The 23932-nt window shown below is 45.3% G+C and overlaps 1 protein-coding gene across 2 annotated transcripts in view; it reads right to left on the bottom strand.

Annotated features, from left to right (window-relative positions):
* The window catches only part of LOC115146194 (kinesin-like protein KIF26A), a 118551-nt gene that overhangs the window by 29687 nt on the left and 64932 nt on the right, over positions 1–23932 (bottom strand). For both annotated transcript variants that reach the window (XM_029688117.2, XM_029688116.2), the window contains exon 4: positions 23685–23893. In XM_029688117.2, the coding sequence (XP_029543977.2) occupies positions 23685–23893 (209 nt within the window). The remainder of the gene's footprint in view (positions 1–23684; positions 23894–23932) is intronic.

A 23932-nucleotide genomic window follows, 5' to 3' on the forward strand; every position in this document is an offset into this window, starting at 1 on the left:
GTTGTATTACAACAAAATAGGAAAACCGCCAAGGGGGATGAATACTTTTGCAAGGCACTGTAGATAGACCTCTCCTAGTACTGCGGGCTAGTTAGTCCATCTCGTTAAATGGTTGTCTTAACGCAGTTCCGCTGTTCTGGCATTTAGCATGCCTCTCAGGGTAAGATCCGACTGTGTGATGGGACTCTACATAAATCCACGGTCATCCTGTGTGTGCTCTCTCTCTCTCTCTCTCTCTCTCTCTCTCTTTCTCTCTCTTCTCTCACTCTCACTCTGTCTCTCTCTCTGTCTCTTCTCTCTCCCTCCCTCCCTCCCTCCCTCCCTCCCTCCCTCCCTCCCTCCCTCCCTCTCTCTATATATATATATATATATATACAAATATATATAAGTCTCTGTCACTATCTCTCACTCCCTCATTCTCTCTCTCACTCTCTCTCACTCTTTCCCCTCTCTCTCCCTCTCACTGTGTCCGTCTAACAGATAGGCCACAAGGCCAACAGAGCGAGACGCACACATTCCTTTTAGTCTAACTGCAATATTACCAGCTATGTAAATCTGTAACATTAAGCCACACTTATATGGCACTACTGTGTGTCAGTTACAACCACACCTCAACTTAAAAGTCAAGGTCAGAGTAAAGGAACATCTACAGGTAATTCATATGCACTGAACACTTTTCAGACAGACAGTTCAGAATTGGAGAGTCGCAAGGACAAAAAATGGTTGTCAACAAGAGGAACAGACAGAGAGAAATTAAGATGGAATGAGAGATGAAAAGAGGGAGGGCTACAGCAAGAGCGAGAAAGAGAGAGAGAACCTGTCCATCCACGTGTGTCTGTCTCAGCGAGAGACTGTTGCCTGAGAACCTAGCAGCCTGAGCTCATTAGTGCTGCTCTGGGCTCCGCCGGACAAGGTGGGCGGCTATCAAAATATACCCTCGTCTACCCCACTGGAGTGACAGCCCCACCCCTCCCCACCTCCCCAGTACAGCACAGCACGCCCCCTGCAGCGACATTCCAAGAGCACAATCAGGGAACACACCGCTGGCTGATGAAATTATTATTATATCCAAGAGGGCTACAGGAGGAGGCTCTCCCTAGGGACCAGTCTGTGTATGATAGCATGTGAGAAGGAAAGTGTGAGGGAGAAAATGAGATGGAATAGATGAATGTGAGATGAAGAAAAGGAAAGAAAAACTCAGCAATGCTCTCTCTCTCTCTCTGTGTGTGTGTGTGTGTTCGCTGCCCAAGACAAAGGCTCTCTCTCTCTCTCTCTCTCTCTCTCTCTCTCTCTCTCTCTCTCTCTCTCTCTCTCTCTCTCTCTCTCTCTCTCTCTCTCTCTCTCTCTCTCTCTCTCTCAGAGGTGCTGTCATAGAGATGAAAGGAATCTGCCAACATGATAAAGACACACGACAACAAACAGTGAACTACAATTAACATTTGGTTAGCATTCACAGGTTCCATTTTTTGCTTATTCCCCTGTCCCTCTAAGTGCCCATATGGCATCGCAGGGTATGCCTGTAACCTTGAGGGTTAAAACCAGTCACACAATGAGAAGAAAAGGCAATTTGAAAAGAGGGAAAGAGAAAGGTGAGAGAGAGAGCAGAGAGAGAGTCAGGGTTGGTTCTAATTCTGTTCCATCAGAACCACTCAATGGGTGATGAGCAATAACAGTGAGCGCTCGCCTCTGTAACAATGCACACACACCCTAATGGGGAAATGAATTGCTTGTCACATGGCTTTCCCTTTCTATTTTCTCTCTCTTTCTTTCTCACTCTCACCTTCCCAGTAAGAGGGAGCTGCCTGTGTGCGCTCAATGGAAAACGTAGAGGGAGGAGAGGCTCGGATTCCCTCACCCACTACAGCTTGCCCACCTGTTCATCACCCATCTCTGTACTAATGAAGCCGTTTCAGTACACACCTTGGGTCTGAATATCTGAATGCATCCTCACATACACCAAATACATTTCAGACAGTTTAGAGGATTATCAAGCAATACAGCACTGCAGGTAGGCAGTTAACAAGAAGCCTCAGTCCCTCTGACATTTTTTCATACATGGCAAATTAAGGTTTACTGAAGAGTAAATTGTCCAATAGTGCCTAAATACGATCTAATAAAATGGCAAGATAGTGCAAGAGATGGAGAGAAAGAGAGTACTTACAGCTCTTTCCAATCCATTATCTAATGAAAGTGCCCAAGTTCAACTTTAGGGTCCATGTCTCCATGTCCAGGGTTCTCTATTACTTTAGCATCAGAGACGCAGGGAGAGAGCAGAAAGAGGCGGGGCCGTCACTGACGGGGGCAAGGGGTGTCCCTTTTACCTCCGATCGCAATCACTGAGGTTTCCACTTGATTGCACAGCGGTTTGTAAGGAGCCAAGGGGACAGAGGAAGGGGAGAACCAACGTCATCATAGCGGACTGAGACAAATACAAGAGGGTTGAGAGGATGGGGTGGATAGCAGCAGTCCCAGTAAGGAGGTCCAGGGGGTCCAGACAGGTTCTCAGGATGGAGGGAGAGGAGGAAAGGAGGAGAAGAGGAGGTCAGAGTAGAGCGAAGCACCTCCTCCTCTGTACATATTCCAGTGAAACAAACGCCTGTTCTGTGTCCACACCTCTCCACAAACAAAAGTTCAGTCTCAGTTCAAAGATGCAATTTCTCCAACAGAGGCAGGCTCTCCAGCAGTCTGGCAAGACAGTCCTACTCAGATCTCTCTCTCTCTCTCTTTCACTCTCCTTTTCTGTCTTCTTCTCTTTCACTGCCTTTTCTCTTTTCATCCAATAGCCATTGGTTTGTGTTTATTTCTTCCCTCTTTTTCTCTCTCCCAGGTAATCCATGCTGTTACATCTCTGCCATGTGGCTGTAGCAGGGAGTCCTGATGGCTGTGTCCTTTCCTGTGCCCCGTGCCACAGGTTGAGGGAGGAGTGCTCGGCAGCAGGTATCAGTCAGAGACAGCCAGGAGGTGGAGAGAGAACCAGTGTTAGTCTAGGCTGGGAGGGGGGGATTGGGAATGGGGAGAACTCCTGTTCCGGCTTTCAATTCTGCTCCTTCTGCCGGAGAAATGCTGGTAGCTGTCCTGCCGTGTCTTTCTCTCCTCTCTCGCTCTCTCTTCTCAGCCCAGCCCCTTTTCCCTCCGACAGCCAGATGAGGTGTCAGTGTGCTACTGCTGGCTGCTCCCGGTCGCTCTCTCTGTCTCCACACACAGACACGCACACGCACACGCGCACACGTCGCATGAATACTTCATGCATAAAGGAACCCTCTCTTCTTTTGCTTCAAACAGATTAGGTTAGTATGCCTACAGCGCACACGTGTGTGTGTGTGTGTGTGTGTGTGTGTGTGTGTGTGTGTGTGTGTGTGTGTGTGTGTGTGTGTGTGTGTGTGTGTGTGTGTGTGTGTGTGTTGCATTTGTCTTTAACTGAGGATGTAATTAGTTAGTTGAGATAATGTAATTAATTGTAAGGAGTGACAGATAGATAAGAAGGGAGATACTTAAGTGTGTGAAGATGGATAGACCACTGAATCAGATGCTGGCTGAACGATGCTTTCACTCAATGGAAAGAGAGAGAGGAGGACACAGACAATGAACAGATGACAGGTAGAGAGGCAGATTTATTCAGGGCCGACAGAGACAGACAGTGCACTCACTCAGTGGTCTGGTCAAGGGTAAAAAGGGGAAAGCTTAGTGTGTGAGTGGGCGAAGCTAGTATGAAAGTAGCCTGTATTCCCACAACTGCCAATTTACCAGCAAGACTTTTAGCTCTCCTCTGGTCCTGTTTAATAGTCAGTCTGATTTCGACACCATTAGGGTGAGCAGAGTGGCTCTGCCATTGAGCAGACATATCCAGTGACTACAGATCTTTCCTTCTGACACACTGCCCCATATCTGAGGCTACAGTCAAGTGTGAGACACAAAACTATCTAGAATATATCATCTATAATACCCCCATAACGCATACAACAATTATTGTGCAGTGTCTTACATTGAGATAAATCCAATTCATTTCACATATGAAACCTTGTTGTTTTGGGCAGTGATAAGGCAAACCCCACCCACCCTTGGCCACCACCAACCTACAAATCCACAGACCGCCTTCAGACCAATACTGACAACGATCAATAACTGTAAGAACAACCTAATGTGGAAATTAGTCATTGTGACATGTTCACCCATTGGGATCACGCTTGGTGTGGTTTCAGTATAGGGAGTCACCATTGGGCCAAACTGTCCATCCAGCCCCTCAACGTCACCCTCTGCATAGACCCTTTGGACAGATAACTATTGCAATATATACATATACAGGGGCAAAAAAGTATTTAGTCAGCCACCAATTGTGCAAGTTCTCCCACTTAAAAAGATGAGAGAGGCCTGTAATTTTCATCATAGGTACACTTCAACTATGCCAGACAAAATGAGAAAAAAAATCCTGACAATCACATTGTAGGAATTTTAATGAATTTATTTGCAAATTATGGTGGAAAATAAGTATTTGGTCAATAACAAAAGTTTATCTCAATACTTTGTTATATACCCTATGTTGACAATGACAGAGGTCAAATGTTTTCTGTAAGTCTTCACAAGGTTTTCACACACTGTTGCTGGTATTTTGGCCCATTCCTCCATGCAAATCTCCTCTAGAGCAGTGATGTTTTGGGGCTGTTGCTGGGCAACACGGACTTTCAACTCCCTCCAAAGATTTTCTATGGGGTTGAGATCTGGAGACTGGCTACTCCAGGACCTTGAAATGCTTCTTACGAAGCCACTCCTTCATTGCCCGGGCGGTGTGTTTGGGATCATTGTCATGCTGAAAGACCCAGCCATGTTTCATCTTCAATGCCCTTGCTGATGGAAGGAGGTTTTCACTCAAAATCTCACTATACATGGCCCCATTCATTCTTTCCTTTACACGGATCAGTCGTCCTGGTCCCTTTGCAGAAAAACAGCCCCAAAGCATGATGTTTCCACCCCATGCTTCACAGTGGTGTTCTTTGGATGCAACTCAGCATTCTTTGTCCTCCAAACACGACGAGTTTAGTTTTTACCAAAAAGTGATATTTTGGTTTCATCTGACATTCTCCCAATCTTCTTCTGGATCATCCAAATGCTCTCTAGCAAACTTCAGACGGGCCTGGGCCCCAGATCGAGGGAGATTATCAGTGGTCTTGTATGTCTTCCATTTCCTAATAATTGCTCCCACAGTTGATTTCTTCAAACCAAGCTGCTTACCTATTGCAGATTCAATCTTCCCAGCCTGGTGCAGTTCTACAATTTTGTTTCTGGTGTCCTTTGACAGCTCTTTGGTCTTGGCCATATTGGAGTTTGGAGTGTGACTGTTTGAGGTTGTGGACAGGTGTCTTTTATACTGATAACAAGTTCAAACAGGTGCCTTTAATACAGGTAACGAGTGGAGGACAGAGGAGCATCTTAATGAAGAAGATACAGGTCTGTGAGAGCCAGAAATCTTGCTTGTTTGTAGGTGACCAAAAACTTATTTTCCACCATAATTTGCAAGTAAATTCATTAAAAATCCTACAGTGTGATTTTCTGGATTTTTTTCTCATTTTGTCTGTCATAGTTGAAGTGTGCCTATGATGAAAATTACGGGCCTCTCTCGTCTTTTTAAGTGGGAGAACTTGCACAATTGGTGGCTGACTAAATACTTTTTTGCCCCACTGTATATAAATGAGTCACGGTAAGATTAATGGAAGAGCAGCACTGGTATCAGAAATAAAGGCTCTGCTAGGCTTTTGTTAATGACAGAATGGACATCTATATTTGGGGCTGCCTGCAGGGGGGTGCCCTCCTGCTGTTTCACAGTTTGGCCTGTTGTCAATAATGTCCCTAGCCCCCTATTCAGGCTTTGTCAAATTAGCAAGATAAATTCCTCTGGACCGGAGAGTCATTAGCCGGCGCACCCATTAACTTGTTTGGGGAAATGTGTCTCTGTTCCTCAGCCCAGCACCATGGCTCTTTAGGTAACATGGCCTTTTCCAGCCTAATTACCATGTTGGCCCCATTTACCATCCTAGACATTGCCTTTCTCTAGTTCCCCCTCTTTTCTCCCCAGACAAGATAACGGTGCTTTGGCCATTCATGCAGGGATCAGATCACTGGGGCTGCTATCAGACTGCATTAGCCTCCCCGGCGTGGTTCTGCCTTCTCTGGTGATTAGCAGCAGCCAAGCTCCTGTCTGTCTGAATGAAGATGGAAGCTCTACGCCCCAGTCAGACTGTACATGTACAACACATTGATAACAACCACATCACAATGAACCTGGCTCAATGTAGAAGCAGACCTGCTGGAGTCTCTGCTGCTCTCAACAGGTGAGTCTGGAGGTGAAATGTTTATAGGTTTGTAATGAATGAAAGGAATGGCTAAAACATTGGCTTATGGGTAGCAAACAAAGAAGTTCCACATGTGTTCAGGATTGATTGCATGCATGTGTTAGTCAATCAGTAAAGGTGTGTTTTTAATTAAAGGAACAATCAATAGGATTTCCCCCGCTGGAGGGCATCTCCCTAGCCACCATAAGTGTGAGAGAAACATACTACTATGTGTGCTTTCTGATGGTGTCAAGTCTAGTTTCCTCAATATTATGAAAGGTGTACCGCAGGGGTCAGTATTGGGACATGTTCTCTTTACTATTTATATAAATAACATTGGTCTATGTATTAGATCTTGTAATATGAATTTGTATGCAGACAATACGGTCATGTATGACATTGCATTGACTGTTGACCCAGCTATGTTAGAGGCCAATCTGATTTAGTTGCATTACAGAAATCCCTAGTTGATTTAAAGCAAAATTAAACATTGTTCTCTAAAAATGTCTCAGATGGGCTACATATTCACTCATTGGATGGCTCGCTCATCGAACGGGTTCCCGCCTATAAATATCTGGTCGTTTGGATTGATAAAGATCGAATGTTTTAAAAGCTAAGATTTAAAGTGGACTACATTTTTTTTAAATTGATCTAGCCTCTCCCTAAACAGCAGGAAGCAGATTGTATAGTCAACTTTCCTGCCAATTCTTGACTATGGTGACACCATTTACCAGACTGCAGCAGCCACTACTTTTAAACCATTGGATGCCGTCTACCACAGCGCCCTTCGCTTTATTACAGGTGACAGTTTTAATATTCATCACTGCATCCTGTATCAGAAGGATGGCTGGACCTCACTTGAATCCCATAGATCACATTACTCCCTTCTTGTTAAGAAAAGCTCTGCTCTACAAGCTTCCAACATACTGTACTTCACTTTCCTGTTGTTATATAAAAATATGAGATACCAAACCCGTTCACAGGGTTGGTTAACTCTTGAGGTACCGCTTGTCTCCACAAAGTTAGGTAAATCCGCCTTTAGTTTAAAAGCACCACTGTTATGGACAGCCTTACAAAACAAATTACACCTGGATTCTCTGGTGACGATAGGGCAGTTTAAAACTATTTTGTTCAATGAGTTCTCTGAAGAGTGCAATTGTTTCAATTGACTATTAGAACTTGTCATAACCTGATGTAATGTATTTATAGCTGTCTTCTAGTTTTTTATATTTTGTTGTTGTATTGATTGAACTTTTGTCCTCAGGCCACCATTGCAAATGAGACACGTGTCTCAATTGGGCTCCCCTGATGAAATAAATACATGCATGTAGTATGAAGTCCTATGGACAGCTGACACAGTGGCTCACTGTAAAGGTGAAACAGAGGGTTTGTGAGGCTGCTGAATTAGATCATCACATCTGGGCACTAAAACAACGCCAATCGTCCACCTCTACAGAACACCGACAGTGTTGAGGACAACAACAGCTCGCCAAAATTAAACAACATCTGCATCTCTGCAGTGGCCTGGATGGCCAGAGAACCAGGTCACATCCAGACTGACCCAACAGACAGACCATCACTAAGCATTCCTCTGATTAAGCTGAGATGACATCGGGACAGGCTTTGCCAGGGGACTGGATATAGAGATGATGTCATAGTGTAGCCAGGGTCTGCCAGCAGACAGAGCACACCACTGCACAACGCCAAGATTTAGTATCAAGGTCATCAGGTTGATCATTAAAGAAGTCCTCCAGCAATTTGTTTAACTTTTACAGTTGAAAAGCGATATCCCAAGTATAAATACCATAAAGTACACACACTAAAGAGTAAGAAAGTATCTATTTTTTGCAAAATAGTGTTTTTTAGATACAACTGCGAAGTTCAAGGAGTAGGGCATTCGAGGAGTTGATCTGGTGGTAAGTCGTGATGTCATCGGCCTCCCCCTTGCTTGAGGATCAAATTAGAACCAAAGTATGTGCTATGTCATGACTTACCGTGACCACCTACTGAGATGTGACTTTTGTTAACTAAATCGGGTGTTAAATTAGTTGAAAGTTAAACTGGGGTGCCACATTAAGGACAGGCAAAACACTCACATACCTTAACAAGTATTTCACCACAGGGAATTGAGGTAGCTAGCTATAGCTCAGTGGACCAGAGACTTCATCTATTTCACCACAGGGAATTGAGGTAGCTAGCTATATCTCAGTGGACCAGAGACTTCATCTATTTCACCACAGGGAATTGAGGTAGCTAGCTATATCTCAGTGGACCAGAGACTTCATCTATTTCACCACAGGGAATTGAGGTAGCTAGCTATATCTCAGTGGACCAGAGACTTCATCTATTTCACCACAGGGAATTGAGGTAGCTAGCTATATCTCAGTGGACCAGAGACTTCATCTATTTCACCACAGGGAATTGAGGTAGCTAGCTATATCTCAGTGGACCAGAGACTTCATCTATTTCACCACAGGGAATTGAGGTAGCTAGCTATATCTCAGTGGACCAGAGACTTCATCTATTTCACCACAGGGAATTGAGGTAGCTAGCTATATCTCAGTGGACCAGAGACTTCATCTATTTCACCACAGGGAATTGAGGTAGCTAGCTATATCTCAGTGGACCAGAGACTTCATCTATTTCACCACAGGGAATCTTTGTTTCCACCGAGGGACAGTTTCTCCTGATGTATGTTGGGTGATGTGTAAATACATTCATTAGCCCCAACACTGACTACTTGTGGACTGCATAGAGTGGGCTCTTTAAATAACCTGAAGGGATGTGGGAAAATTGCTGCTTGTATAGTGTGGCGAGGGCTAGTGTTACCTGGGCCCCCATATGGATTGAGGGAAGGAAAGGGCACTGTTCATGTCCACTTCTCAAATTGGAGGCGGGAATGAAAAGGCTGACATGTGACAATGTGTCGCCATGGTTTAGTCTGGCCATGAACTCTGCCTCCTCTCTAGCTGGGATGTTAACGTCAGTGCAATCACGGCAGCTAAATTAAACTCATGCCTAAAACGGCAACTCATCAAAGAAAATTCACAGAATTTGTAAAATGTTCATTGAGGCCACAAACCTCTATTCTTATCTCTGTTTTTACACACTATCCCTATCTGTTCCTCTCTTGCATCAGGTTCCCTTAAACTAACCCTTCACTAACAACTCTAGATCATTACCTTCTTGGTCACTATAGAGGAGTGTGTGTCTCTCCAGTCGGCTTTCTGCAGAACATTAAAATGGAGGAGAAAACTAACAGGCTTATCTCACTGTCCATCAAATCTTATCAATTTGAAGCTTCTACCTCTTAACTGACCGCCTGCTTCCATCCCGCAGTCCATGTTTATGGTGGTCTAAAGGGATGGTTCTCTCTCCTAGGCTCGTCCACACAGCATCTGGGAGGATGTGGACAAATACCTCTAGGCTAGGACTTACTGAGTTTCTATAAAGCCTAACCAGAAATAGATAGATGAATCCCTGGCAGGCCAACCAGGCAGCTATGAATGTGATGTCCTGTTACCTGACCAATAACCTGTTTACCGCATCACAAAACCACATGTCTGGCCTTGTAGACAGAACACCAAATGGGGCATTATATGTGTGCTGACTGCAGACGTTATTGTGGATGTAGCGAAATATACAGACTGTTGGCACATATTGTTGCACGATAATGCTCAAATACCTTTCTTTTTTTTTGCTATCCCCTTTTGGTTGGGTAAAGCAGAAATGTGTAAAGAGAGAGAGAGAGAGGGAGAGAGAGAGGGGGAAAGAGAGAGATAGAGAGGGGAGAGAGAGAGGGGGGAGAGAGAGAGAGAGAGAGAGAGAGAGAGAGGGAGAGAGAGAGAGAGAGAGAGAGAGAGAGAGAGAGAGAGGGAGAGAGAGAGAGGGGTGAGAGGGGAAAAAGAGAGAGAGAGAGAGGGGGGGAGAGAGAGAGGGAGAGAGAGAGGCGGAGAGAGAGAGAGAGAGAGAGAGAGAGAGAGAGAGAGGAGAGGGAGATAGGAACAGGGGTTCAGCAGAAATAGGGGGCATAAGGAAAATACAGTGGGACAGAGGAATATGGTGTAAAAGCAGAGCAAGGTAAAGATGGGGAGGAGGGTAAATGATGGAGAGAACAGAGATGAAATAGGTGAGAGAGAACTAGATGGTAGAAAACAGACTGGGACCACAGGAGTGAGAGAGGAAGAATGAAGGAGATGTTATGTACGGTGTTCTGTATAGCCTGGTCCTGGTCCCTGAGTTGGCCCAGTGCCAGTGAGGGGCTGTCTGAGCGGAGGTAAATAGTGTTATGCCTGAGAAAGAAACAGAAAAATGATTTGGAATTGATTTATTTCCAAAGTGCACCAAGACGGGAATCCCCTGTTGACCTAAAATACATGAAACAGTTGGAGACTAAATGGAAAACATTGTAATTACAATGTCATTACTCCTGGTTCTGTGTTGCACTGGGCACAGGTAGACGTTGTCAGTTGCTTGTATCCACTGAGTCTTTTTTCAACTTTGTTTGACTTTATTCTAAATTTGAAGACACATTTTCCAGAATGTTTCAACAAATTCCTGTTGTCTAGGTCCTGGAGCCATTTTGTTGGATACTAGATCAAGGAGAAGAGGTTTATGCCAACAATGCTAAAAGAATCAATCCCAATGAATGTAGCATGAAACAGACTCTGGGATGCCAAGGTTAACCCCTTAGCGATGAGGGAGGGTGTGTTGATGGAACTGCAGCCAGGTTTCTATAAGCGATGTGTGAGCTGAAACTCCTCCCTGGTACAGCTTCCTGTGCCTGTGTGTTTCCCCCACTACCTATAAAGCATATAAAGTCTCCAGAAGTCAAGCCCAGAACTCACACATACCCAAACCCTAAGGTCCCCTCCTTCCCTCCCACTCAACCCCCATCCAATTGAGAGGCCAAGCACCCCTCTAGCCAAGCCATGGGCTTAAGGAGGGCTTAGGGTGGCCACAGGAGGGATTGGAGGAAGGTACAATATAATTCCATTTGCAGTTCGTTTTATTGTTTCCTAAATTGCCTCCTTAATGGCCTCTGCAAACATGTTGTGCTAATGTGGCCTCTCCGAGCATCTGCTTAAGCCCTGGTGAGACAGTCCAAGCAGAGGTCTTTAGCTCAACAGCCTTTATTTGTCAGTCAATGAGATAGAGGGACCAATTCAGGGCCTTGGAGGAGAGAGCTGAACCTCTTTACAGTGGAGTCAACAGGTCTTCATACAGTAGGACAATCTCTCTTCTACAGATTGACAATAGCGTATTTACTAAAGTCACACCAGGAGAGGAGAGAAGCTTGGGAGGAAAGGGAGAAAATACAGTCACCATGCTGATTTGATGTAAGCTGCTGAGTTTGGAGAACATAGTGTTTCCCCCCTGATTTGATGCAGCATGTGACAGACGATAATGAAGATATTCTCTCCTTCTCTCTGGGCTGTAGCATCCCCAGCCCTGCTGCTACTGACAGAGATTAAGAGCTACTTTCATCTCCTGCAGAATATTTCCCACACTGCTTCGCGGACGTTGTTCCCTGGTACTCCACCACACTGTTATGTCGTCTTCACAGGTCGTAGACTATGTGGAATAAAATGACACTCCCAACACTTCCTGAGCTGAATCTCACTCACCCACATCTTCGCTGTAAGCCTTAAGAGCACATTTTTACTCCGAGCAAAACTCCTGTAAAGAAAACGTTCTGTATTCACTCACATATCAGATCATGTGAAACATTCATTCAATACCAAAGAAGACAATAACGTCAAGCTGTCATTGGCTGATTGACATTTCACTATGTCTCCAATAATCAATTCCACTGACCAATGGAGAAAACATATCTGATGAGATCATGAGAGAGCAAGACATCTAATATTCATGTTGGATGCCTTTTCTATTGAAGACACTTGCTCATCTCCTTATTAATCAACATATCGGAGAGAGACAGAGAGTTCTCTTGCTCCACTTCTCTACATCATTAATCAGGGCCGGTCAGGGTAAGACACCAAGCAATTATTTATTCGCTCTCCTCCACGTCGAGACTATCACAACGACCAGTCCTGGTCGAGCCCCGCGTGCCGCTGGGAACATTTGGGAGAGATTAGTCAGCAAATCGAGGGGAGGGATTCAAACATTGATATACTGTAGGTGGCAGATTAAATTCTTCCTAAATCTGCCATCTATATCCTAGTCAATATGTACCCCTTGGAAAACATGAGGGATCCAACTCCAGTGAAATGGATTTGGGATTCCACAAGGGTAGAGGAATTCCTAGGTTCTGAACAAAGCTATTTTGAGAGGCTAAGGAGAGGTAGAGAAGGACTACAGAGCTGTACCAAACCAACACATGAGGCTAGAGATGTAGACATTTGTAAAAAAAGAGCCAGGGGTCAGTGACTTCTACAGTATTATTCAGGTTAATAAAAGGTTTACACTCACCCCCCCCCCCCACACACACACACACCTAAATCACACTCACAATGTCGCCTACTGACACACACATCCTCATACACACCTACACACACTCAAAGTCACATAGTCAGCTATGAAGCAGATTCTCACGTGCTGGGTCATGAACTGATTACACGCTATATAATCCACTACACCTAGACAGTCTGCATGGAGCCAGTGGCAGGCAGGCTGTAAACAGAAATACAAGATAAACCGTGTTCCCACAACTGTTTTTATGTGGATCCAATTTTAGATCCTTTACCAAGAATAAGAGACACTGTCCCATCTCTGGTTCAAAACTCCAACCATGACCAGTGTTACGCAACACAAAGAGGACCCTGTAGCAGAACAACAGTAGCGACCAGCCAAGGCAAGCTGAAAGAACAGCAAGTGATGTACGTAAGTGCATTCCCATAGTGGAGGTAGACAAACACAGTCAATACAATCCCTGTCCACCTTCGCTTTACTTGGTTTCCTCTCTGCAGAGAAGTATAATTCTCTTTACAGCTGTTTGTAAAGTCAGCCAGGCCCCAAGCCCCCGAGCCAGCTAGAGAAGCAGGAGGACAGTAGAGAGGTGTTGGTGGAGCAGTGGTAGAGCAATTCACTCTGTTCGTGATGATGAGGTAAAAGCTTAACTGCCTGACAATAGCTCTCTTGTTCTCTATCTAGAGAACTACAGTTTGGGGAAATCAACTCACACAGATTAGGCCTAAGCAGCTATTAATTATTCATATGTAGTGCAAGGCTGGGACCTGGGACAGACAGGGCTGACAGTGTGGAACAGGGGTCTGGAGGACACAGAAACACAGCAGCACACCGGAAGCCATCTTGTTTCTGCAGACTGAGGAAGTAAAGCCAGAGTGAGCTCATGGGATCAGGGATCACAGGGAGACAATAGGTCATAACATTCTTCAACGCATATTCCATGCAGGCAGCTACTGGTCAATTAACTTGTATTCTCCAGCTTTTCTCTCTTGTCTCCAGAACAATTATAATAGATTCACATGATACCTCTAACTGAGGGATGCCATAGAGATTTACACTGAAAACTAATTCCCAGATCCCTGTAGCCCACCAGGATTCCCATGTCCCTCCATTAGTGGCCTCATCGTCTGAATGAACGGTGAAGTCCTGGCTGGCCGTGGGCAGAGGAACAGCCTAGCAGGCCTGGTCAAGTACTGCCTAAATGCTGAGGCCACAGTCTGTCTCCTGCCCACACACCGTCAAACACAACCTGGCCTTTCAGATCATCACCAACAGCACACGAAGAGACAAAGACACTCTTATGTCAAGTGGCAGGCACACAGGATGTAGTGGGTAGTGGGTCTCCATTCGAACATTCTCTCGTTTCCCCCTGTGTGAAAGGGATCTGTCACAGCCTGTCGACTGCCTCCCCTGTCATACAGGGCTCTCTATGACCCAGTGTTAGCCATAACTCTGCCTTGAGTCAGCGTTTCAGCCTTTGTCTGTCAGCCCCCCTATGTGAGTGGGCCAGGCCAACCAGACTTACTGACTCAGGAGTTTAGGGGAAGTAGACATGGTGGTAGTCAGCGCCCTCCTCGGGGGTCTCTCTCCCTTCAAACAGCCAACTCACAGTGGACCCAGAGCACAGCCCTCGAGCTCCCTCTGTTCACCCCTACACCAGTCCTCTCTCTTGATGTGTTTACCATGCAGGGTGACAGCCACAACCTCCTCCACCATGGCCGTCACAACACCGGCCTTCACACAGACACCCAGGGGGCACAGCAGAGTCGCGCCAAGGGAAGGCAGAGCCAGTCTATACCACAGCAGTGGTAACGGGTGGTAGAGCTCCTCAGTGATGGTCTGATGAGGTGGCGCTATCTCCAGTGTGCAGCAGACTGTACTGCCCAGGACAGCCAGAGGAAGTACGACTGGCTTGAGAGGGAGTCTGTATTTGGGATACACTCGGGTTGTTTGAAGATGACCTAGCACCCTCAAATTTCCTCCAAGAAAACAAGAACCAAAACTATTTAAAGCTGCCAATACTAAATAAAACCTCAAATATGAATTAGCAAATGAGGGGATCTATCATCTGACATTATAACAGAAGGGGACTGGGGTTGAATCTGAGAGGTGGGTAGAGGTGTGGGCAATAGACAGGGGCTTGAGAAAGGGGTGGAAGGTGTGATATTGGGGTAGAAGGGATGTGGGTGATCCATCTGGTTGGTGCTAGACTGGGTGGTAGTAGTAGGCCCCTCAGGAGAGGAAGGGACCTACCTGCTGGTCTGCTTCAAATCCCAGAGGCGGTGGGTCTAGGCTGGATCTCCATCAACACCTCCCCACTGATGACGCTAGAAAGGGCCCTGATAGCTTTTCACACCTGGCCTTATCCGGAGGCTATAGGGCTAGAGTCCCTTCCCCAGGCTCAGCTGCTGCTGCTGCTACGGCTGCTCAGCTCTGCTCTTCACTGCCAGACATTAGCCCCAGCAGGCTGATAGCCTGATTATGACAGGAAAATACCAGCTGGTATTTTATCCGACAGTAAACAAAGAGACCAAAAGCATCCTCTACCAACCATCATCTACCAACTCTCCAGAGCTTCTATTGATCTATTTAGGGCCTTAGACGTGTTCAACAGCTAAGAATCAACAGATTCTATGTAAAAAAAAAAAACAAGGAAAAACAACAACAATACAACTAAAGGTTTGGATAAATGAATCCCTGCCAGTCAGGCAATGCTCAACACAGAAGCTAGCATTAACTATGCAGCTCCACTCCGCTTACTCTCTTCATAATAAAGCTGAGGCTTAACTTGCATTTCAACAGCGTTCTCTCCTGACTAAGCATTCTGCTCACTTTTTCCCATCTGTTGAAACATCCATCTCTGTGAAGCTCAGCAACCAAACCATTACCCTTTTACCATGGAATCAGGGATCACACAGAGCAACTCCACCACAACATCAACACTACACACGGACTGCAGCACTAACATGAGGAGCGCAAACACCCAAACACTGCAGCTGCATCGCCCATCTAAACTAAGATCTCCTCCAGCCCTGAGTTGGTATGTGTGTGACTTACTTGATTCCCATGGTGGTGGTGTGTCCGGTTCTCCCCTCCACAGGTCCTGACCTCCTCCTCCTGAAGCTGGCCGTCTGGAGCATCACCCCGAGCATGCTGACTGTGTGTGTGTGTGAGAGAGTGTGTGAGGCTCAGAACTCCACTCCCCTGCCTTCGTCCACTCAGTCTCTAAATCCCCTAGCCAGCAGGTCCAGCCCAGAGCAGAGTAAAGCCACTCTGCAACTCCACTCAGCATTAATCTGTCTGACAATTTATCCCTGACACAGATCTCCACTGTCACTCACAGCACAGCCGGACAAACACACTGCATTGCCCTTCTGCATTCGCCTTAACAGTATCTCCCTCTCTCTCCTGTGTCCTCTGTAGTCAAAGTGGAGTGTGGGTGTGAGTGGCCCATGTTACACTTCACCCCCACATCCCTGCCCCCAACACTTACCCCCACCACTACAACAACCCCAACCCCAAACCAACCCCCACCCACAACCTCACACAGGAAGAACACAAGGACATTAGCACACAAACACGCACGCACGCACACACACACACGCACACACACACACACACACACACACACACACACACACACACACACACACACACACACACACACACACACACACACACACACACACACACACACACACACACACACACACACACACACACACACACACACACACAGCATAAGAACAACTTCTAGAAACTTCTCTACAGCAACAATCACTTGATTATACTTTAATGAATTGTAGTTCGGGCCCACAGCTTTTAAGAGGAAGTTGTTGCAACAAAACTTTGATTAAGGTATTTGTATGGAGATCTTCTCATAGTTTGATTAGTGCATCAGGGCTGGAGATCCCAACGGCCAAACATGACCCATTTGTAAGTCAAACCAATACATTCACCATGGATCACAGGGAATCATGTCAAAAGGTGAAAGCACCAATTTGTAAGTCGCTCTGGATAAGAGCGTCTGCTAAATGACTTAAATGTAAATGTAAATGTAAATCATGTGTTCTGAGTACATCTACATATTTCTGCATGTTCATTGACCAGCTTTCATGTTAGTCATAAGGAGGCAAAACAGTTGTTTCTATGGTTACTTTCCACAGCCTCAGTAATGAAGCAGCACTTTACATTTCTGACACAAAGACCAGGCAGGTCTTGTCTGGGGAGAGGCTGGATTGTTCGACTGTAATTACAGGATAATGCCTTGCCTTCCCCAACCCACAATCACAGTGATTACAGCAGTACACACACACACTCACCTAGGCAGCAGCAGCTGCAGGGCCGCACAGGGCCGTAAAGACACTTCCTCCTGTGCTGACACTCCTCCAGGGCCACATTCCTAACAGCTGTTATCCCTGTTCCTCTGGCCGCTCTGCAAACCGCCTCTGCAGCAAACACTCCTCTTAGCTTTACGGTTTGCTCTCTGTTACTCAGAACAGCAAATGTAGTTCAGAGCATTGAGGAGAACTGCTCTGTGGTTAGTATTCCAGTTGCTTTCCCTCGCCCTCTCTCTTCCATTCCCCCTCTCTCTGTCTCTTTTTCTCCCTCCCTGCATGGGTCCTTAGGGATAGAAACACACCTCATTCCCAATCAGCAGGTATTAATGGAACAGAGGGATGAGCAGGGCGGTCAGTGCGGCAGCGGAGACACGTCATTTAGCTGAGCTGCCAGGGCCCCTGCTGTGAGCGGTGCCTGCTCTCATTACTGAACGCTGTGTCAATGGACTAATCACATGTCACAAAGCAATCAGTGTTCAGCACGCTAGTGAGCTGAATGAGCACTCCCTACTGCCCTCACTCTCTATACTGAGATACAAACACTGGCACGTGCGTGCGCGCACACGCACCCCCCCCCCACACACACACACACACACACACACACACAGACCACTCTGCTAGGACAGACCCTGACCTTTAACACCTACTGTCTTCAGGCTATTTTATTGGCCATCTCATTATTGATCCGGATCAATCTTTCTTTCAGTACACTCTGGTTGATAGGGCAAGAAGAAGGGTTGAATGGGGATTTGTAAAAGTGTAACACTAAACTACAGTGCCTTTGGAAAGTATTCAGACGCCTTGATTTTTTCCACATTTGGTTGCCTTCTTCTAAAATTGATTAAATAAATAGAAATCCTCAGCAATCTACACACAATACCCCATAATGACAAAGCAAAAACAGATTTTAAGAAATAGCTTATTTACATAAGCATTCAGACCCTTTGCTATGAGACTCGAAATTGAGCTCAGGTGCATCCTGATTCCATTGATCGTCCTTGAGATGTTTCTACAACATGATTGGAGTCCACCTGTGGTAAATTCAATTGATTGGACATGATTTGGAAAGACACACACCTGTCTATATAAGGCCCCACAGTTGACAGTGCATGTCAAAGCAAAAGCCATGATGTCGAAGGAATTGTCCATAGAGCTCCGAGACAGGATTGTGTCGAGGCATAGATCTGGGGAAGGGTACCAAAGAATGTCTGCAGCATTGAAATGGAAGAAGTTTGGAACCACCAAGACACTTCTTAGAGCTGGTCTCCCAGCCAAACTGAGCAATCGGGGGAAGGGCCTTGGCCAGGGAGGTGATCAAGAACCCGATGCTCACTCTGACAGAGCTCTAGAATTCCTCTGTGCATATGGAAGAATCTTCCAGAAGGACAACCAAATTTGCAACACTCCACCAATCAGGCCTTTATTGTAGAGTGGCCAGACGGAAGCCCCTTCTCAGTAAAGGGCACAACAGCCAACTTGGAGTTTGCCAAAAATGCACCTAAACACTCTCAGACCATGAGAAACAAGATTCTCTGGTCTGATGAAACCAATACTGAACTCTTTAGCCTGAATGCCAAGCGTCACATCTGGAGAAAACCTGTCACCATCCCTACGGTGAAGCATGGTGGTAACAACATCATGCTGTGGGGAAGTTTTTCAGTAGCAGGGACTGGGAGACTAGTCAGGATCGAGGCTAAGATGAACGGAGCAAAGTACAGGGAGATCGTTAATGAAAACCTGCTTCAGAACGCCCAGGACCTCGGACTGGGGCGAAGGTTCACCTTCCAACATGACAACAACCATAAGCACACAGTCAAGACAAAGCAGGTGTGGCTTCGGGACAAGTCTCTGAATGTACTTGAGTGGCCCAGCCAGAGCCCGGACTTAAAACAGATCGAACATCTTTGGAGAGACCTGAAAATAGCTGTGCAGCAATACTCCCCATCTAACCTGACAGAGCTTGAGAGGATCTGCAGAGAACAATTGGGAAACTCTCCAAATACATGTTTTTGCAGCTTGTAGCGTCATACCCAAGAAGACTCAAGGCTGTAATCGCTACCAAAGGTACTTCAACAAAGTCCTGAGTAAAGGCTCTGAATAATTATGTAAATGTCATATTTCCTTTTTTATTCCTTTTTGAATAAATTAGCAAAAAATTCAAATAACCAGTTTTTGCTTTGTCATTATGGGTATTGTGGGTAGATTGATGAGGGGAAAAAACAATTTAATACATTTTAGAATAAGGCTGTAACCTAACAAAATGTAGAGAAAGTCAAGGGGTCTGAATACTGAATACCGGTATTGATGTAGGGACTGGTTTGGGTTTTTACTTTACCTTCTATACCAGGATTAGAATTTTTGGTTTGTTAAATGTGATATTTTATTTATCTTTATTTAACAAGTCAGTTAAGAACTAATTCTTATTTTCAATGACGGCCTAGGAAGAGTGGGTAAACTGCCTGTTCAGGGGCAGAACAACAGATTTGTACCTTGTCAGCTCAGTGGTTTGAACTTGCAACCTTCCAGTTACAAGTCCAACGCTCTAACCACTAGGCTACCCTGCCGCCCCTGCCATGTGTAATGTCAATTTGTATAGTTTACTTCGCTACTTAAGTCATCTCTCTCCACTCTCTCTCTGTGCTACTTTCCACATAGTTAGTCACGCCCCCTGTCACTCAAGGAGCGCATTGGTTGTTCCTCAACGAGACACTTGCGTTCAGTCTGCATGGTCAATGCAGCACATGCAACAATGTTGCAACTTTTTTATTTTTACTTCACTACATTCCTAAAGAAAATTCTGTACTTTTTACTCCATACATTTTCCCTGACACCTAAAAGCACTCGTTACATTTTGAATGCTTAGCAGGACAGGAAAATGGTCCAATTCACACACTTATCCAGAGAACATCCTGGTCATCTACTGCCTCTGATCTGGAGGACTCACTAAACACACATGCTTCATTTGTAAATGATGTCTAAGTGTTGGTGTGCCCCTGGCTATCCTTAAATAAAACAAGAAAATGGTGCCATCTGGTTTGCTTAATATAAGGAATTTGAAATGATTTATACTTTTACTTTTGATACTTAAGTATATTTAAAACAAAATACGTTTAGACTTTTTCTCAGGTAGTATTTTACTGGGTGAATCACTTTCACTTTCGTCATTTTCTATTAACGTATCTTTAATTTTACTCAAGTATGACAATTGGGTACTTTTTCCATCACTGCAACTGAGTGAAGGAAATGTAGAACTGATAAAAGTGCTGAAATATGTTTTGGTTGAAGTTGAATTGAACAGTATAAAACAATCAACAAATTAGAAAAGGTAAAGCAGACATCCACCTCAAACTGGGCGTGAAACTGCATATAAACTCTTATTCCATAAATGAACTTGAAATGCTATCTGGCCATGAAATGAGTCCAGCCAAATGTGTGCGCTCAGCTACAACATTGGGGATTGAGGGGTGGCGGCTCGGAGCAAGGCCTAGCCAATCAGTCTTCCCAGAGGGCACTCCCTCAGGGTCCAGCTGAGACACACTACTACTCCATCAAAGTGAGGGAAAAAATAAAAGTTGACTTATCCAACACATTGGATAACTCTTATAACGTTTGAGCTGAAGCTCAACAAAAAAACAACCTCCGGCCTCTAGGTCACCAGGCTGCTAGTTATGGCGCACACCTGTCACCATCATTACGCACACCTGCTCATCATCAGACTCACCTGGACTCCATCACCTCCCTGATTACCTTCCCTATATATGTCACTCCCTTTGGTTCCTTCCCCAGGCGTTATTGTTTCTGTTCCGGTGTCAAGTCTGTGTGTTGTTTGTGTTTCTTGTTTTGCGGTTATTTATTAAAACACTCCCTCTCTGACCTTGCTTCCCGACTCTCAGTGCACATCGTTACAGACTCATTGATATCACCTAGAATGTATGTGTTGCCACCCTAGGATCACTCATTACTCATAAAACAAATGTAGAACTTTTGTTATTCAAAAACTAAAAATACAGTCATACCATACCGTCCAAATTTTTTTCTTTAAATACCGTGATATAATATTTTGGCCATATCCCCCAGCCCTAACTGTATGTGACGCATCTTTATTAGCTTTGACCAAAGCTTTCATTTCATTGAACATTACCTCTACGGTAATGTGAACATTTTATTTTTTACTGGCGCTATAAGACCCATTCTTCATGTGTCTGTAGAAAATAACTGATTTATGAACAAAAAATGAAAAAATGAAAGCTTAGGAGAAGAGGTTTGATGAGGAATCAGCAACTAGTAATGAAACGGTAGCAATAGTTCAGCTTCAATTGTTGAATTCATACTGAGGCACATTTCCTGTCTACATAATGACTAGAGACATTCAGAGGGGTTGGGTTAAATGTGGAAGACACATTTCAGTTGAAGGCATTCAGTACAACTGACTAGGTATTTACCTTTCCCATTATGGAGAGGGGACTCAACCTAAACCATTTTACCTGGGCAGAGAGTAGGGGAGCCACATGAGATAATGCTCCGTGGGAAAATTTTCCCAGCAGTTGACAAGAAGAGTAATGGTAGTTGGAGTTTATGGGTTACCAAATTAACATTTATAATAAAATGTTTTTTCAATGGAACAGACAAGTTTAAAATAATTTCAAATGCTTGATTTTTATTTATTTATCTGCACCAGAGGCAATCACTGAGAGGAACCAGTATTTTCTTTCATTCTCTTTCCCTCTCTCTCGTTCTTCTCTTTCTTCTCAGAATCTCCATAATTGCATTCTAACAAAAATGTAATCTGTGAGTTGAACAGCTTTCCTGAATGTCTGTGGAGCTACACTCCAGAGGGAAGCAGACACTGGTTATTCAGCTCAAATATCCTGCTCTCTGAGCACATTCACATGGATTTAACTCATTTTATCTTTGGAAGCCGCAAAAAGGAATATTAATTACAAATTAGTTTTCAATCAGCCTCAAAATGTGATTAGGCCTCAAAACGCTCATTTGGTCTTCAGATTTTTACATTGTTAGAGTAAAGATGAAGATGATGACGATGATGATTACATTCTAATAATGGAAGCAGTGGAGGTGCTTGTGGAGGCAACAGTTGCAGTAACTGAGGAAGTGGGTGTTCTTCCAGTCCAGCCCAGTGCATCCCCACCACCTAGCCGTCCCCCGTCCTCTCCTGTATCTGTATCTGTACCTGTGGAATGTGATGCTGTTTAAAGCTGACTGAGCCCTGTTATCACCATGCGTCTCCTCGCCAAGAAAAACAACGCACATTCTTGGCAGGGAAGTATCTCTGGGATGAAATGAAAGGAGGAACCCTTCAACGCTTACACCACCTCCCCTCCTATCCCACCAGGACGCAAATGAGGGGGAAAACAAGTCCCTCTCCCTTCTTTTCCCTCTGTTTCCCTCTGAGAGACACACACAACATGGCTGTTCAGCCTTCGCTTTTTGAGCCCGTGTCCAAAGAAAACAGTAGAAATAATAAATCACCTTCTGAAATTAACCCTGTCCATACCTAGGTCACAGCTCGCCGTTGTTCACGCTTGACCCACCGCCTCGCTCACAGGAAGTGACATGTACAGGAAGTGACACATTTAGAAGAGCATTTGGAATATCCTCCCTGCCAAAGGAGAGGCCCTACAGTCCCAGTCCTATTCTCTGACCCCGCTAAAGTTGACAAGAGGAGCTCATTTGAAGCATTTGGAGAGAAAGCTGAGCCATACTGTCACACTTCACAACGTCCCCCTCGCCTGTGTCCTCTGCCTCCCAGGGTGCAACACGCTAACAGCCCTATGCATCATCCTTACCAGCTTCCCCCAGTTTCCCTCAGGCTAACTTTCATTGGGGCACACAGCTCCTTGGGGAGTTGAGGCTGTACAGGGACGGTGAATGTACACACTGACCAACCTGCCTGAGAATCTACCAATGACATCCTTCTGCATTAGAGAAGCCATTGGAGAGCTGTCTGTACTCCCAGTGGAGGCATACATATCACCCAGAGCATTAGTGTTGCCACAGCCAAATGGAGCACTGAGTGTCTGCTTAGGCTGACTACATACACGGAGCAGTAGACACCTCATTGGGAATTTAGACAATAGCAAGACTGAATACAAGCTAAACTGCACGAGAGGCAAAACTGACTGACTTTAAATAGAGCCAAACAAAGAAAACACAGCTGTACATCAAAGAAGAACAAACTGCTTGAACCTAAGCCCTTTTGTGAGACATTATCCATTCATAGGCACTGGTGCCTTGATAAATGTTCACTCACTACATATTCCACACACTGTTCCAGCACAGCCTAAAATCATGCCATAATTCAACCATGGCAAGGACAACATCTTCATGGAATAGGACCACATCACGCTAGACTCTAGCTCAATAATGAACCATGACCTCATTGTGTGAAGACAAGTCACCACACAGATCCCTTCCACAGAAGCATGCCTTACAGAGGCAACCAACCAAACATGCCTTAAAGCCAACATGATACAGCACAACAGACCATAATCATCATCACTCTCAGCCCTGTGTCAGACTCTCTTCAGGTGTGATTTGAGTGAAAGGCGGGTTTTGTGTACTGTGGGGTTACCTGATGAAGAAGGAGGCTGCAGCGGATGCACTCTGAGTGGAGGTGGTTGTGGAGGTGTGGCCAGGGCCAGGGGGGGTGACGTCACACTGTCCCAGCTGGACGGAGCTCCTCTGTCGGCTGGGGGTCAGACTACAGTTGGAGCTGTGGACAGGGGCCTCCGAAGCAGGGACAGGAACATCCCTCTCTACGTCCCCCATCAGACCCTGTGCCTGCAAAGACACAGACCGAGAGAGACAGACAGAGAGACC

The sequence above is a fragment of the Oncorhynchus nerka genome, linkage group LG18, assembly GCF_034236695.1.
Source record: "Oncorhynchus nerka isolate Pitt River linkage group LG18, Oner_Uvic_2.0, whole genome shotgun sequence".
NCBI lineage: Eukaryota > Metazoa > Chordata > Actinopteri > Salmoniformes > Salmonidae > Oncorhynchus > Oncorhynchus nerka.